General features: G+C 49.1%; 1 protein-coding gene across 3 annotated transcripts in view; it reads right to left on the minus strand.

Annotated features, from left to right (window-relative positions):
* GSN (gelsolin) overlaps positions 1 to 14,725 on the minus strand; it is a 51,081-nt gene that overhangs the window by 8,820 nt on the left and 27,536 nt on the right. The window contains exons 1-8 of one of the 3 annotated variants that reach the window (XM_044439928.1): positions 12,539 to 12,724; positions 8,663 to 8,864; positions 7,714 to 7,868; positions 6,739 to 6,900; positions 6,040 to 6,189; positions 3,942 to 4,028; positions 2,062 to 2,194; positions 1,186 to 1,274 (exon numbers count right to left, since the gene is read on the minus strand). In XM_044439928.1, coding sequence (XP_044295863.1) covers positions 1,186 to 1,274; positions 2,062 to 2,194; positions 3,942 to 4,028; positions 6,040 to 6,189; positions 6,739 to 6,900; positions 7,714 to 7,868; positions 8,663 to 8,864; positions 12,539 to 12,598 — 1,038 coding nt within the window. In that variant the 5' untranslated portion in view covers positions 12,599 to 12,724. Of the gene's footprint in view, positions 1 to 1,185; positions 1,275 to 2,061; positions 2,195 to 3,941; positions 4,029 to 6,039; positions 6,190 to 6,738; positions 6,901 to 7,713; positions 7,869 to 8,662; positions 8,865 to 12,302; positions 12,450 to 12,538; positions 12,725 to 14,725 lie in introns of those variants that run through there. The other 2 variants (XM_044439930.1, XM_044439929.1) reach the window with 2 other exon arrangements.

Here is a 14,725-nt window from a genome sequence, read left to right on the forward strand (position 1 = left end):
GTCCCTCTTAACCATGTGGGCGGTGGGCTCCATTTAAGGGGAAAGACTGGCTTAAATTAATATGAGTTCTAATAAGACAGGGATAAAGAAACAGTGGCCCTCCAGATGTTGGACCCAGCTCCCATCAACCCCAGCCAGCTCAGGTTCAGTGACAGCTGGCAGGCTACAAGTCCTTCTCACCCCTCCTCTGAAGCAAGTCAACAGAGTGAGGTTTCATATCTATATTAGCTTTCTGTACTACTGCAACCGACATGACTCCCCTCGAATAAATTTTCTGGTGATGGCACTGAGCGATCCAGCAGTCCTCAGAGGATGACAAGATTCTCCCAATATTTCTTGTGGATGCCGCTGGGCTGCCTGATCCACATTAAGAGCATCTCTCACCACCTATCACTTTCCTTGTCAAATCTGTGGACTGCCCTCTAATACGTCAGACAAAGGAACCTAGTTCCTCAACTGGCTGAATGTTAAACTGATGTATGTCCCTACTGAGTTGGCCTTAAATATTGGAGAGTAGCTTTGGGATAACACTCGATGATAGAGCTGACATCTTTAAACATTTGGGAAAGGGACACAGTCTTTGGGCAAACGGTTTTGGGAGGCAAGGTGGCCGCCATCTTGGTGTCGAAAGGTCGGTGGGAATAGAATGTGGCAGCCACGTGTTCCCATGTTTCGACCTCTCACGGCCACAGTCTCCTTGCCCTGCTACTCCCGGCATCTTAGCTGTCTCAGAGACGCCCTTCTCCTCTACTCTGCTTTTGTCTGCCACCCTCACGAAACGCAGGCTCTCTAGTTCACTTCCACCTCCATGAAACTAGCCGACCATGAAACCAGCCAGAGTCAGGATTGTACAGTTTGGACCATTCAGGCCATCACATCAAACCACAGTAAGCACAAACTGTGGTGTGAAAGACAACTTGGCATTCTGGTTTGCCAGCCAATCACAAATCATAGGTTGTCAGTTCAGACAACCTGCCAAACCAAACATGGCTTTCCTTGGCTTGCATGATGCCAGTCTTTCAAACGCATAATTCCTCGTCTTCCAACTCTCTCTTTTCATTTGCCTTTCCTCTTTTTAATGGAACTCTGCAAGTTTCTGAAAATCACTATTTTTTCTAGTTTCTTATGAATCCAAGAGATGTTGGCTATGCACTATGATTTTGGTTTTTTTTTTTTAATCCTCACCTGTGTATGTGAAGGATAGGTCATCTTTGTGAGGAATTCTGAAGCCGTTTTCAGGGCTGCCTTCCGTTCCTCAGCATTAGCATTTTTCCCTGCAATTAACAAGGAGTGTGAGGTCACATGTGTGTACACAGGTATGCCTACATGTTATGTGCTCATGTGTGTACCTCTTCAGAATGGATATTTTCTCTTCATGCACAAACCAGATAATGTGGTAAATTCTGTAAGCAGTACAGTAAAAGTACAGTTCCCATTTGTGACCAAAATTGTGAAGTGTTAAGAGTTTTCATGGACAGAAAAGGAGGAGCACTATTTTAAAAACAATTAAATAGTTGCCCCTCTTCTCTTACTGTAACATTTAGTTATAAAAAATGCAAGATGTGTTGGAACCATGGTGGTGTACAGGGATTCTTGTTTGAACAGTGGGGATGACACAGCAAATTCACAATAATACTACAGCTTTTCTACATGAAGCCATAAATATGCTGCCTCTGCTTTTAGTTTGTCACAGATTTGTGATCCACACAAAAAGTGTTCCCTGTGATGCTTTTTAGCTACGCAACCTTTAGATAGCTCTAAAGTACAGTGGAACAGTGCAATTACAGAGGTGGACAACGTGGGGATTTTTCGCTATCACAAATAATACCACATTTTTCCAGCCCTGCAAAAAAGTGCTATAAAAGTGCTCTTTTGAGATAGAAGCAACACTGGAGGGTCGCAAAGCCGTTTGAAGAACCCGTAAGCATTCATGAACGTGGAACGATGCATGCACACTAAGTGCCTTGCGTAGAAAAGACCACATTCTTTACATATGCCATTTGTAAGAATATGCCATTTCCAGCCGCCTCCTGCCTAATGAGAACACCTCCTCCAATTTACCTTTCCAGACAAAGATCTTGCCATCGGTGCCATGGTCAAGAATAAAGCAGTCTTCTGGATTCAGGGCTGCCTGGGAGAACGGATTTTCATCTGCTACCAGAGAAACTACCATATTTCCTGCGCTGTTGGAGACCTATAAAAATGCAGAATTATAGATGCGGTTACCTACTTGAGAAAAGGAAAAAAGTGGTTAACATGTGCCTGATCTTAGCTTCACAACTGCCTTCTTTTCCAGAGCTAAAACTACACGCAGTGGGTATACGGCAAAGGCACCCTGCCTGCTACTCAAGAGCCGTTCTTGCCCTCTTCTCTTTTTATATTTGGGAGATGCGTTCCTTGTAGGCTTCTGAAGCTGAGCCTTTGCCCAGAATAAGACTCCTCCCGAATCCAGATTTGGAAGAGCCAAATAAGGGGAAAGGTTTGGCACACAAACCTTTGCAGCTTCTCTCAGCTACCTGGAGAGAAGAGCAGGAAAAATTAGGGAGGAGTCTAGGCATCTGCTCACCTGAATTAAAGCCAGTTGCCCCATAAGTGTATTGTAGAACAACATTTGAAGAGATGGTAAAGAAAAGGCAAGCTCAAGCAAATATTTGCAAGACGGTGCGCGAGCTTTTGAAGTACACAGAACATTTCTGCAGGCTCGGGTGTTCCAGGATTTGAGGGCGGCTTGTGTGTGTCTTCAGGGCAAAAAGGCCCCTCAAAGTTCTATGAGGGAGGGATTGCGAGCACACAATAAATGCGCCGTGGAGAAAAGCCCACACTGTTTCACGTTTAGTTTGCAAAGGGCCTTCGGCACCATTTTGCATGGAAAGGTAGGCTATAGATGGACCTGCTGCTTACGTGCCCACACAGCTCCAGTCTCGGGATGGCACTGTGTCGCCTTGCGATGGGAAGCCCCGGCCCACCGTGCCCACAGGCCTGGAGCCAGAACAGGGGAGCCAGCAAACAAAGACCGAATCATCTGCACCATCAGGCAGATCCTGAGGCGTGCAAATGTTTCCCATGCACCCAGCTGCAGGAGCAAACGCCAAAGCTTCAGGAAACAGGATGCGTGTGGGTGTAACTGCCCACGGGCGCCCTAGAACAGATGGGAAAGTGGCGTCCTGGAGAAGAGAAAGGAGAAAGGAAAGGTAGGTGGCGAGGAGCAGACTGCCTGGCTGCAGCTGCTGAGAGCTTTTCTCTGCGAGGGGCTTCACCTGCTCGCCTGCTGCTCGTGGGCTGTCTTTACTCTTGGTTTAATCACAGAACCAAACATTTCTGCTCCTGCTTTTCCACGACTTAACCACTAGGTGGCACCGTGGTAGAGCAGAAGCACAAGGGCGTGCATGCCCAGACACACACAGAAATTTCTTTAAAGATTCCTGCTCTCTCTCTTGCTTCCACTGTCCCAATCCAAGGCCTTGTTTTCCCTGCTCTTAAAAAGGAATGCTGAAAGGGCTCTTTAAGAACAGAGGCAAAACCGGAGGCCAGCGGCATCGCCAAAATAATCCATAAACAACACACACAGAGCGTGCATTGTGCAGAGAAGCCTTAATTAATTATTGTGGTTTAGAAAGGGTGCCTGGTATGCCGAACACAAACACCTCTGTTGGGGGGAAAGAAATGCGACAATGTACAGTTGCGAGACCCACTTGAAATCACATTATTGTCAGCAACGACAATATCAGTCGCGGTTGCAGCCTCTGTGCCTGGCTGTTGTTGTTTTGCTATATGCAAATAGCAAGAGGAGATCAGGCGGTGGCGTTAGTGGAACGACAGCCTTCCCAGCACGCACTCCGGTGAAAAGCTGGCCACTCATGAGTGAGACGCAGCTGCCCCGGGGGCAAAATACACCGGTCTCTGGCCAGCCCGCCCTCCTTCTTGCCCTCTGCTTGTTATACCTTGTACAGTTTCGCCAGCCTCCTGTTGGTTGCATCCACCCTTTCATCAGGAGCACCTTCTGGTAAGCTGGGCTTGGATCCCAGGACCTAAAAGGCGAAGATAGAAACCGACAGGATCAAAGTTGCTTGTCTGTTGGCAAAATAGATTCTCTTCTCCCCAAGGTGCTCCAGCAGAGCAGACAAACAGGATCCACATGGAAAAATAATCATCCGCTGTTCCGCCCACACAAGTGACCCGATGTATTCTTGCTGTTCAAGAGGAGCTTGTCTGAAAAACTGAGAGGGCAGGAGAGAGAAACCAAAGACAAGCCTTGGGGGAATCAGAAAGAGCAGATGAACTGCTGACTTCAGGACACGACTCAGGTCTAAGAGAAAGGACTGCTGTTCCTTGGGTGGTGGGTTCTTTTACAATACCGGCCTGGGTTTGGGTCAGAACCCTGCCACTGCGACAAATATCGCAGGAAAACCTGCAGTTCTCCTTCCCACTGCACTGCTCTCCAGCACAAATGCGGATGAAATGGAAAAGTAATACGTGGGTTAAAAGGCTGTGGGGATTGTGTTATGGAACCCATGACGTCACATGTGCTGCCCACCCGGCCTTGGCAAATTGTAAGTATGGATTTACTGAGTTATGTGGGGCAAGATTTTTTATTAATTGTTGATCACTATTCTGACTTTTTGGAAATTGAGCTCCTTCCTGACCTGTCTGTTGAAACTACAATCAGGCGCTGTAAAGTACAATTTGCACGTCATGGCCTACCAGATGGGGTAATCTCGGATAATGGACCCCAATTTGCATGTGAGCAATTCAGAAGGTTTTCTACAGATTGGGGATTTGTGCATGTTACCTCATCCCCGTGGCACCCACAAGCTAACGGCAAAGCAGAATCAGCTGTAAAGATAGTGAGGAACCTTTTCAAGAAGTCCAGGTATGATGGTAGTGACCCATGGAAGGCCGTTCTACATTGGAGGAACACCCCGACCGAAGGCATGGACAGTAGTCCTGCACAGCATTCGATGTCAAGGAGACTGAAGACGTCATTGCCTGTGGCCAACAAACTGCTCGAACCTTGTGTGGTTACAGGTGTTCTGGAGAAATTGCGACGGAGGAAACAAATCTCCAAACTGACATACGACGTGTCTGCCAAAGATTTACCAGAACTAAGCACTGGAGAGCCAATCCGCATGAAGCCGCCTCCTGGCGACAGGACTGGTCACTGGAGACTGGGTACCTGTGTTCAGAGGGTTGCCCCTCGCTCTTACGTTGTGGATGGCAGTCTCTACCATCGCAATCGAGTGGATCTGCGAGTGGCAGAACAACCCACCTCACAAGCTTATGAGAGTCCTGCACGTGATTCTCCGGAGGTGTTTCATGCCCCTATACTTGGTCCAGGATATTGCTTACTTGGTCCAGGATACTGCTTACTGGACCAAGTAAGCAATATAGAGACAAGGCTACTGTCATATCTGAAGGAAACAATGAGGACGAAATAATGCAACCGCACATACCAGTAAGTTCTTCTGTACCAGACACACCAGTCAGGAAACAGGACAGTCCCTTATCAACACCTTCTGGAACTAAATAGCCTTCACCAGGCAAATCCCTGTGGCCTTGCAAAGCGGCCGAGTTTCAAGAACTCCAGATAGACTTAATCTGCAGCTTGTTTACTAATAGTACAGTATGTTATGTTTAAGATTGTTTGGGATCTGTTTTGAGTCTACTTGTTTACACACTGTTGAATCATATGTAAAAGAGGGGAGATGTTATGGAGTTACTATAACTACCAATGGCAACATCGCATTGCTCTTACACTTCCCGTTCCTGTCCTTTGCCTTTGACCCAGAGGCAATAACACAGTGCTTCAGGACTCCTCGGACTTACAGCTTGCAGCGTCGTCCTTTCTGTCCATGAAACAGACTGTGGGCTGCCAAAGGGAGGCAAACCCCGCAGTTCGGAGCAGAGTGGAAGTTTCTGGGCAGAACTCAGAACACAGCAGATTCAAGCCTCTCACTTCCCCAGGCTGACAAGCGGGGAGGGATTTTTGCCCCAGAGGCTAGAAAAGCCCATGCAGGCCCGGCAAAGTGCATAAATGCAGACCTGCAGCATCTCGTCCTGCTCAGCACCGTCTTCTGCAATGAATACCGTCGCGCGTCCATTTCTCTCGTTATCCCTGATCTGCTTGGAGACGGTTGTGGCCTTCAGCTTTTCAAAGCTGTTGGCCCGAGGGCCGCACCACTGATAAATATTCTACAGGAGACAGAGAGAGAGAGAGAGAGAGAAAGAATAAGAGAGGGAAAGATCATGACTATGCGGGGGTACAGCAAAGCATGCAAGGGGCAGCCAAGCTTCAAGAAGGTCAACTTGAACAATTTGTGATGCGGTCATATCGAAAACACTTACGCATCAAGGCCACTTCCACAAAAATGGCAAGACAGCCATCAACGTGGCTTGAAAACATCTGGCCAAAACACACAGGGCAGCATATGCTATATAAATCTCAGAATGAGGCATTGGACTCAACTGACCATTTGGTAGAGCGAGCTGTGGAAAATACGCTTGCTTTCCCGAGAGGCCTCGCTCCGAGCTGGAACTGGCAATTTGAGTTGGAGGAGTTGCCTGGCTCCAGAGGAACAGCTGTCTTTTTGAATATTTCCAGTGTTTATTACACAGTCATGCTCAGCCCACCTGAAACTGGAACTGGATTTTTTTTCAAGCTACCTTTTGCTGCCCCCCAAGGCCCCCAAGCACAGCCCCTGGCTGCACTCACTGCTGCCTGCGGCCCTGCGATAAACATACCCTGCCCAGGTCCAGGATGAAGCAGTCTCCGGTGTTGAAGCTGTCCCAGCTCACGGGGACCTCTGTCGCTCGCACCGTTCGCCTGCCTTTGACTTGGAACAGCCTCTGGACTGTCACTTCGTTGGGAACCACATGCCGGAAGCCAGAAGCCACACCGCCAGACTGGAGGAGCAAAGAAGCCGTTTCACTGAAGCGGCACCCACATGAGGAGTGGACTGGGAAAGAGGTCTCCAGCAGCTGGCGAGTTCCACATCTGTACCTACATGCACCTTCCTTCTAGGATTTCTGCATCCAGCCCATCATAAACTATCACTGGGATTTTAAAGGTTCGGTCTGGGAAGTACTTCCTTGAGCTCTTTTTGTTCTTGCTCAGGAATTTCTGTGAAAACTGCAAACCTTTCTTGGGGAGGGTTTGGTCCACTGAATGGTTGGGACAGGTCTGGGTGCTTCAGAAAGAAAATGTCCGCAGCTGTATGCCCTTCCACCAAATGCTTTTGCCCCGCTCCTTCCCAAATCTGCAAGGCTGAAATGCCTCTTCCCAGATATAAACCATCTGGAAGAGCCCAAAGCTAAAATAGGCTGCCATTTTTTGTATTTTGGCTCAATGGCTTTGCTTTCCACTTTGCCTGCTACTAGAATTGAAGCCTCAGAGCAATTCTGGAACAGAATTTGGCCCCTTTACATCCCGTCTTCTTTCCTCCTGTGAGGAATCCATGCCGCTTCCTCTTCCAATCTAATGTATCCTCGCAACCAAAACCCTGCGAGGTGGGTTAGGCGAACTGTGAGTGACTGGCCCAGTCACCCAGCGAGCTTCATGGCCGAGTGGGGGCTTGAACCCGGATCTCCCTGGTCCTCAGTCCAGCGCTCTAACCACTGTGCCACACTGGCTGAGGTCAAAGGCCCTGCTTTACATGCCAGGCTCTTTGCTGACGATCGACAGACTGCTAGGAAGAGAAGTATAGGAATGACACATACTCTGTACTTGATTCCTGATTTGAAGTACCCCTGGAAAGTGGGCGATTCGTGGCCCTGGGTCTCCCGGTGCTGGACTGCCTTCCCACCGAGGTAATCGTCCAGTTGCACTGTGAAGATGGCAGCGGATCCTCTCTCGTCCTGGGTGGACTGGCTCCCTGAGAACCAGAAGAGAGAGGAGAGGATTGCCTTCGTGGCCTTTGGGTCATGCTGGAAAGGATGTGGAAAACTGGGGAGCCAGAGGGGAGCAGCACTTTGATGCCCCACAGTGCCCCATTACTAGCAAAACCAGGACAGGCGGGCAAAGCTGAAAACAAATTCTGGGAGCGTCTGTTATAGAGCAGTCTATAAAAACTTCAGATAAATAATAAATTGCAGAATGCTTTGGGCAAAGAAAGAGACATTGTACAAAAGAGGTTCCATATGCACAATTTCAACGTGTCATCATCTATTCTATTTTCATGGCATCTAGTTTTAATTTCTTTTAGAGAGCAAAACACACACGTACACATCAGTAAATCCGGTGGTTCTCGCTTCTAAGTAGATATGCCTCGGATTGCTCTGCTAGGGTGGTTAGCACAGCTCTCCCCTTACCTTTGATTCATTTGTGGCTGACCCTTTGAGGCGGGGGACTGACTCTTGAGCAGGGAAAGAGCACAAAATGTGGGAGCCCTAGTCCCCAGATATTTAAAAACATTTATTACATTTCCAAGTGTTATTTTTGCAGTTGTCATTTTAAAATGAAAGTCGATGCCAACACGCGTCTTATGCTCCTGCATGAGATTCCCCGTGGTTTCCTGTTTACGTTGTTTGTGTGTTTAAATAATTTACACCCCACCTTTCCGAACAAGAAATGTGGCTCTTGGGTTCCCAGGCTGCCTGCGCCCTCCTCGCCCCAGCCCAGTTAAGAACGGGGTGGCATCTGAACCGACCTGAGCAACGGTTCCCCTACCTAGCCAGAAGTGGAGGTCGTACTGCATGTTCCCATTGCGATGCTGAATGGTGTTCAGGATCAGGTAGGCATCCCCAGTGAAGAAATCCCCGTAGGAGTTTCGTGGCACTGGCACCAGGTCAAAGTTCTCGATCCTCCAGATCTGCAGGCCGGACTGCTTTCCCGCTTTGAGGAATTCGGCGTGCTCCACCATGCTGACGGGCTGCGAGAGAACGGAAGATGTGAGACCCCCAAGTGGCTCATTTTGCTGGGGCATTTATTCATTAATTTTCTATTCCTTGCATTTAAATGCTGCCCCCATAGCCAGGAGGCCCCCACAGCACAATCATAACAAAAATACAGATAAAAATAGATGGCAATAATAGCTCAAACAAATTGAATGAAAATACAACATAAATACAACAGGAGGATAGGTTAGACATGTACATGGTAGGCATGTCATGAGCGGAGCTGGCTAGAGCAGGCGGCCAGACTAGATGGCTTGGGAGGCCCCTTCTGATTCGCTCTGTTTCTATAAATACAGTATAATCAATGAAACAACATATGACAATAAAACAACAAGCCTGCAGCAAAACAAAGAACTCTTTGTTCATTTCCGACTCTTATGCTGACTTTGCCAGACATCCAATCCCCATCCCACAAAGGTGATGGTCAGCAAGAAACCTTAGCCAGGGGTTCTAGACAGCAACATAGCGAAAGGGAACTACTGAAATGACCACAGGAGAAGAAATAAAATCCAACCCACCATTCCAATGCTTGCCCAGATAGAAGAAAGCCAAGGGGATCTTACGTTTTAGGGATCAAAATGCAAGGTACAATTTGCTACTCTGACACTTTGAACAAACCTGACTTTTTGGCTGAGTAATAGACAAAAGGAAAGCATATCAACCCGTGCTGTGCCTCTGGGTGAGTCACTGATCTGGCAGGAAGGAACCAGCCCACAGCAGAGATTTCCACAGAGAAACAGCAGGCAGCTTCCTTAGAAGGGAAACAGTTCCACCGCATGGCTGCTGCCCCCGGGGAGAGATTGCACGGTCCAGATGCGCCCGATGCACAGATGGGGATGGAATGGCCACCCAAGCCACCCTGCTCGGAAGAGCCTGGCAGCTGGGCCCACGTGCCCCTTGTTTGAATCCCACTGCATTCGCCCAGAACTCTGTCAAAAAGCCCAGCTTGCTAGAGCAGCGTATTCCCTGCAGAGAACTGACGATGTAAGCTCTTGGGTGTGAGCATCGGCAAGGCTGTTCTACTCCTGATCCGGTTCTGACATTACAGACAGTGAGGAGATGGGCAGTGCAAAATATGTTTTTGTATGACAGGGTTTCTGGTTCTAAGGAGGAAGGACAAAAGAAACAGCCAAGAGAAAACAAAATAAAAAGTAACAGGGAAAAAAAAGCTTTTTCCTTTTCATCTTCAGAAATGTTCATGAACATTAATGTTGTATCAACTGTACTATTTTCCCTCACTCGTTGCAAAGTTCCTCCAGTTTTTCTGTCCATTTGTGCATCGTGTCTTTTCCTTTCCCACTTTCCTTCTGCTTTTTCCTGTTCTGTACTTTATTCCTTTCGGCGAGAAAACATTCCATGCAGCCGCTTGTTCAACGGAAGAAGCAGGGGGCCACTTGGAAGAGATTTTGGAGCCCTTCCAAGTCTGATGCAGTTGCTGGGAAGACAGGGCTGTTTCCCAGGCCAGCGTGTGAAGGATGGAAGGACGTCACACCTGAGTCTTTAAGCGCGTGCACGCAAGCTGGGGTGAGCGTTTGCACACGCCTGCACGATTCCCACACGCAAAATGGTTTAAGTGTCCAGAAACGTTCAGCAGGGCTGTTTTGTCACCCAGCTGGGTCCCACACCCAGCTTTCGCTTCCCACCATGTAAAAGCCCATACAACCTGTCCAGTACATTCTACGAAATCTTTGGTCCAAGAGCTGTCTAATGCACATCAGGGTCCGAGCAAGCTCATCGCACTTAGACAGAGCCACCTTGCACAATATTTAGTATGAGTCAGGCCGTGACTCAGAACCATGTTTTCCCTATGTTACTTAGGCTACTTAAAAAGAAGGAAAACAAACAGCTTGATGCAACCCAAACAGCTCCATCAAAAAAAGTTACATCCCTAACACAGCCTGCGGGTCCCACACCGGATGATCCACCTTTCCCAGGAGTGGATGACAGAGGTGGCTTGAATATTCAAAGGCTGCTTGGCAAACAGGCCGGGCTGCAATGATGGTGTGAACCGGTCATTGTCAACAACACCTTCTCATGCTACACAGAGAAGGAGGTGTTACCAAGCAGGTCTACTGACAATTTAACTATTTAAAGGCCCTATTTAAGTCTGGCTGTTTGCTCAGCTCCTCTCACCTGCCATAAATGTTTGGTGCTGTGCTTTAATGCTGTATTAATGTCCTGAGACTCGGGTGAAGGATGGAACAGAAATGCTTTTACTAAATAAAATAAATAATAAATATTCAGAATTTGCAGACTCCTTCCAATCCCTCTCTGAATCTCACTTCCTAGCAAACTCTTTTGTGCTAAAGTAGACAAATCACTACCGAATCCTACTCCTAATAATTTGTGGTTTTGTTTTAAATTCTACCCAGTTAGTTGCAATACTTTTTGCTCCAGAAAAGGGTTTTTAGGTGCACTAATTTAACAGGTTGGGAGCTTTTTCCTGTGGAAAATCTCCTGTTACTTTGGTCAAAACCAAGAAGAGGAGTGGCCGGAACCCAACGTGGACAATGCTACAGAGCCTTGACCCCCCCCCCCCCGAAACACAGTGGGGCTTGTGAAGACATTTGTATCTTGGCATTTTCTTTCCCCCACTGAGGAAAAGTTCCCCTTTTCAGCTTTGTCACTGGGGGAGACACAAGAGGCAGTAAATACAAGCAGTGCCGCTTTTTTTTGCAAAAACTCTGGGATCTACCAACTGGAGCATAATGCAAAAGATGCAGACTTAAGGATCAAGGAATTCTGAGCCAAGGAATTTATTCTGAGTACCAGAAATAGACAAAGCTCACAGCCCTTCCACAAAAGAACCCCCCTCCTGGGGACCCCAAGCTTTCTTCATTCAGCAGTATGGGGGAAAGGAATCCTTTTGTTCCTGCAACTTAAAAATGGGCACCAGACATTCTTGCAATGGACGGCAAATTGCCCAGAGGTCTCCCAGCAGATCCAGAGGTCCCACGACATGCCAGCAAAAGTGAGAAAACACGCTCTGCCTTGGCCATTTCAACCTTGCAGGATTCCCCTGCTCTCTCTTCTCCAGCCCAAAGAAAGACTGGCAGGTCTGCCCCAAAGACAGAAAAACTGCCCTTGCAAAGGTGGAGGCAGTGAAAGAAAACAGCAGCTTTTTGCTTACGTTAATCATTCCATGCATGTTAGCACAGTAAGCCTTACAACACCCCTAGAAGGTAGGCCAGTTTTGGTACCAACATAGTATAAATGCATCTAAGTGAGAAAAGCCATTGAGAAAGCTCGTGGATGGAGAGAAGGTTCGGCCTGAGGGGCACTTGCTTAGCCACTGCACCAAACCCGCTGCCCAAAAACGACTCTGAAGGTCTGCTTGCTTTAGTGCCACCTTCTAGACAAGCCATTCACACCCAGCCTATTCTTTTCTTGAGTTTTGGGATGACAACTCTCACCAGCTCTGATCACTGGCTGTGTTTGCAGGGCAGCCAGGAGCTGTAGTCCGAACGGCATCGGGTCGAGGACGGCTGGTGTAGGAAGAAGATTCGGTGGTCCAGATCTCACTAGGTTCACAGCTGCCCCTATTGCAGTGTGTCTGCTGGTCTTCCAGGCACCTCTCCCATCGCTTCTCTGGCAACAGGCTCACACAGCCACCCCTCTGGAATTTAACTCGGAGAGGATGGTCACTTACCACAGCCCAGAAGACAGCGATCACCCCGAGGAGAGAAGCCAGTCCCCGAAGAGACGTCATCTTTGGACCGCCGAAGCTGACCACCCTTTGTCTAAGCAAACATGCAAACACCAATGCCGTCCCCGTTTGCAGCAAAGCTGGACCAAGCCTGTGCTTCTCCTCAGTCGGCCTCCAAAGAAAGAGAGACTGGAGAGCTGGAGGAGCGTCCTTTTATCAATGTGCAACCGCTGGCAGGGATCCCGTCCTGGCCACGCCTAGCCCAGCTGAAAAGCTATCACTGGGCACGCCTTTTCCCAGCCAGAGAGCACACCACGGGGTGCAGGGGCCGTGTCTCAGAGGACCTTTGGTGCATGTGGTATCTATTACTCCCGGACTGTGGGCTGCGGTCCATGGAAAACCGTCCACCACCAGCCAGTAAGTTACATAAAGGCAGGGGGATGCATCTGGGGACAGATCTGGGCTTGGAATTCTGGGGTCTGCAACAAACAGCCGGGAGGCGAGTTTTGCAGGATGGTGGCAAGCCAGAAGTGTAACTCCAGAAAAAACAGAGTGATGCTTAAGGAGCTGCTTCCTGGCAAGCCCAGGAGTCTGAACAGAGCGAGGGTTTGCAGGCCTAGGTGGAGATGGTACAAGAGCAGGGGTCAGCAAACATTGTCAGACGGGGCAAATGGATAAGCCCTCACCCCGTCTTCTGTAGGTGGAAGGATGCCAGCGGTGCATCCCTGGATGGCTCTCCCACACTGTCTGGGAAAAAGGGAGCACGACGGGGCTGGCACGAAATGCGGCCCCCTCCTGCCTCCCTGGAACGAGCAGAAACACATGCAGCTGCTCTGCTGCAAAGCATCCATGCCTTCACGAGGGGTTCAAGCTGGGCATCAGCACGGATGAACGTGTGCATCGCAGTCTCGCTGGGATGCCCACTTGTAAGAGGAGGAAATGTACAGCAGGCTGATCCCGGCAGGCTGTGGGCTGTCCTGCTGGAGGGGTCAGGGAACTGTGGGCCCAAAACAGACCTTGCTGACCTCCCCAGTCTTAGACTCTCAAGACCCTCTCCAGACAGGAGTCCCAAGGGGCGAACCTCTTTACAAGCAGGCCTGTCCTGCCGGCAACAGCTCCAGGCCACAACCACAGCACAGTCCGGGGGTAAAATCCCCACCTGGTCTCTGCTGAACCTAATACTTTGGAAGAACAGGTTTTGCAGTTTCTGAACATAGAAACAGAGCGAGTCAGAAGGGGCCTCCTGGGCCATCTAGTCTGACCTCCAGCACCAGCTGGCTCCGCTCACGACATGCCCACCATGTGGACGTCCAGCCTATCCTTGAACACCCTCACTGATGGGGCCTCAACCACCTCCCAGGGAAGCCCATTCCACAGTGCCCCTAAGTCCCCAGCCTCATCTAATCTCATATGAGGATATCCCCCATCCTGCTTTGGGGAGAACACAGAGGCAAAAGAGTCATTTAGCATCTGTGCCTGTTCCTGCATATTAGTCACTGGATCTCCATCCTCCTTATTTAGTGGTCCCACCACTTGTCTCCCCTTCCTCTTCCTATTTACATGCTGAAAGAAGCCCTTTTTGTTGCTCTTGATATTCTTGGCAAGTCTCAGCTCGTAATCAGCCTTAGCCTTGCGAAGAATCCTTCTGCAATGGGCCTCCTCCTCCCGGTATACCCTTTTGTCTATTTCCCCCAGAACCCATTTCCTACGGAGGTTCCTCTTTCGTCTAATCCCTCTAACCACCTCCTTTCGCATCCATGGCGGCGCTCTCCTCCGCCTCCCCACCTTACTGACTAGAGGTATCGTCAAGGCTTGCGCCTCCAAAACCTCCCTTTTGAGTGCCATCCACCCCTCCTCAACTCGCTTACCTCCCAGTAACCTGTCCCAGGAGACTTTCTCCAGTTTGGCCTTCAGTTGGCCAAAGTTGGCCCTCTTGAAGTCCCAGCTTCTAGTGCTCGACCTGCTGCCCGTCCGCAGTCCCCTGATCTCAAAGCAAAGGATGGAATGATCACTCGCATCCAGAGCTCCCCTAATCTGTACTTCATCTATCAGCTCCTCCCTATTGGTCAAGACCAAGTCAAGGATGTTTCCCCCCCTCATCGCCTCTCAGACCCTCTGTGTGAAAAACGCTCCCTCAATAGCTTCTAGGAAGCAAAGTGACCTGGCTGTCACTGCCGAGTGAGTCTCCCA

The sequence above is a fragment of the Varanus komodoensis genome, unplaced genomic scaffold, assembly GCF_004798865.1.
Source record: "Varanus komodoensis strain SLA01 unplaced genomic scaffold, ASM479886v1 scaffold36, whole genome shotgun sequence".
NCBI classification, from domain to species: Eukaryota; Metazoa; Chordata; class Lepidosauria; order Squamata; family Varanidae; genus Varanus; species Varanus komodoensis.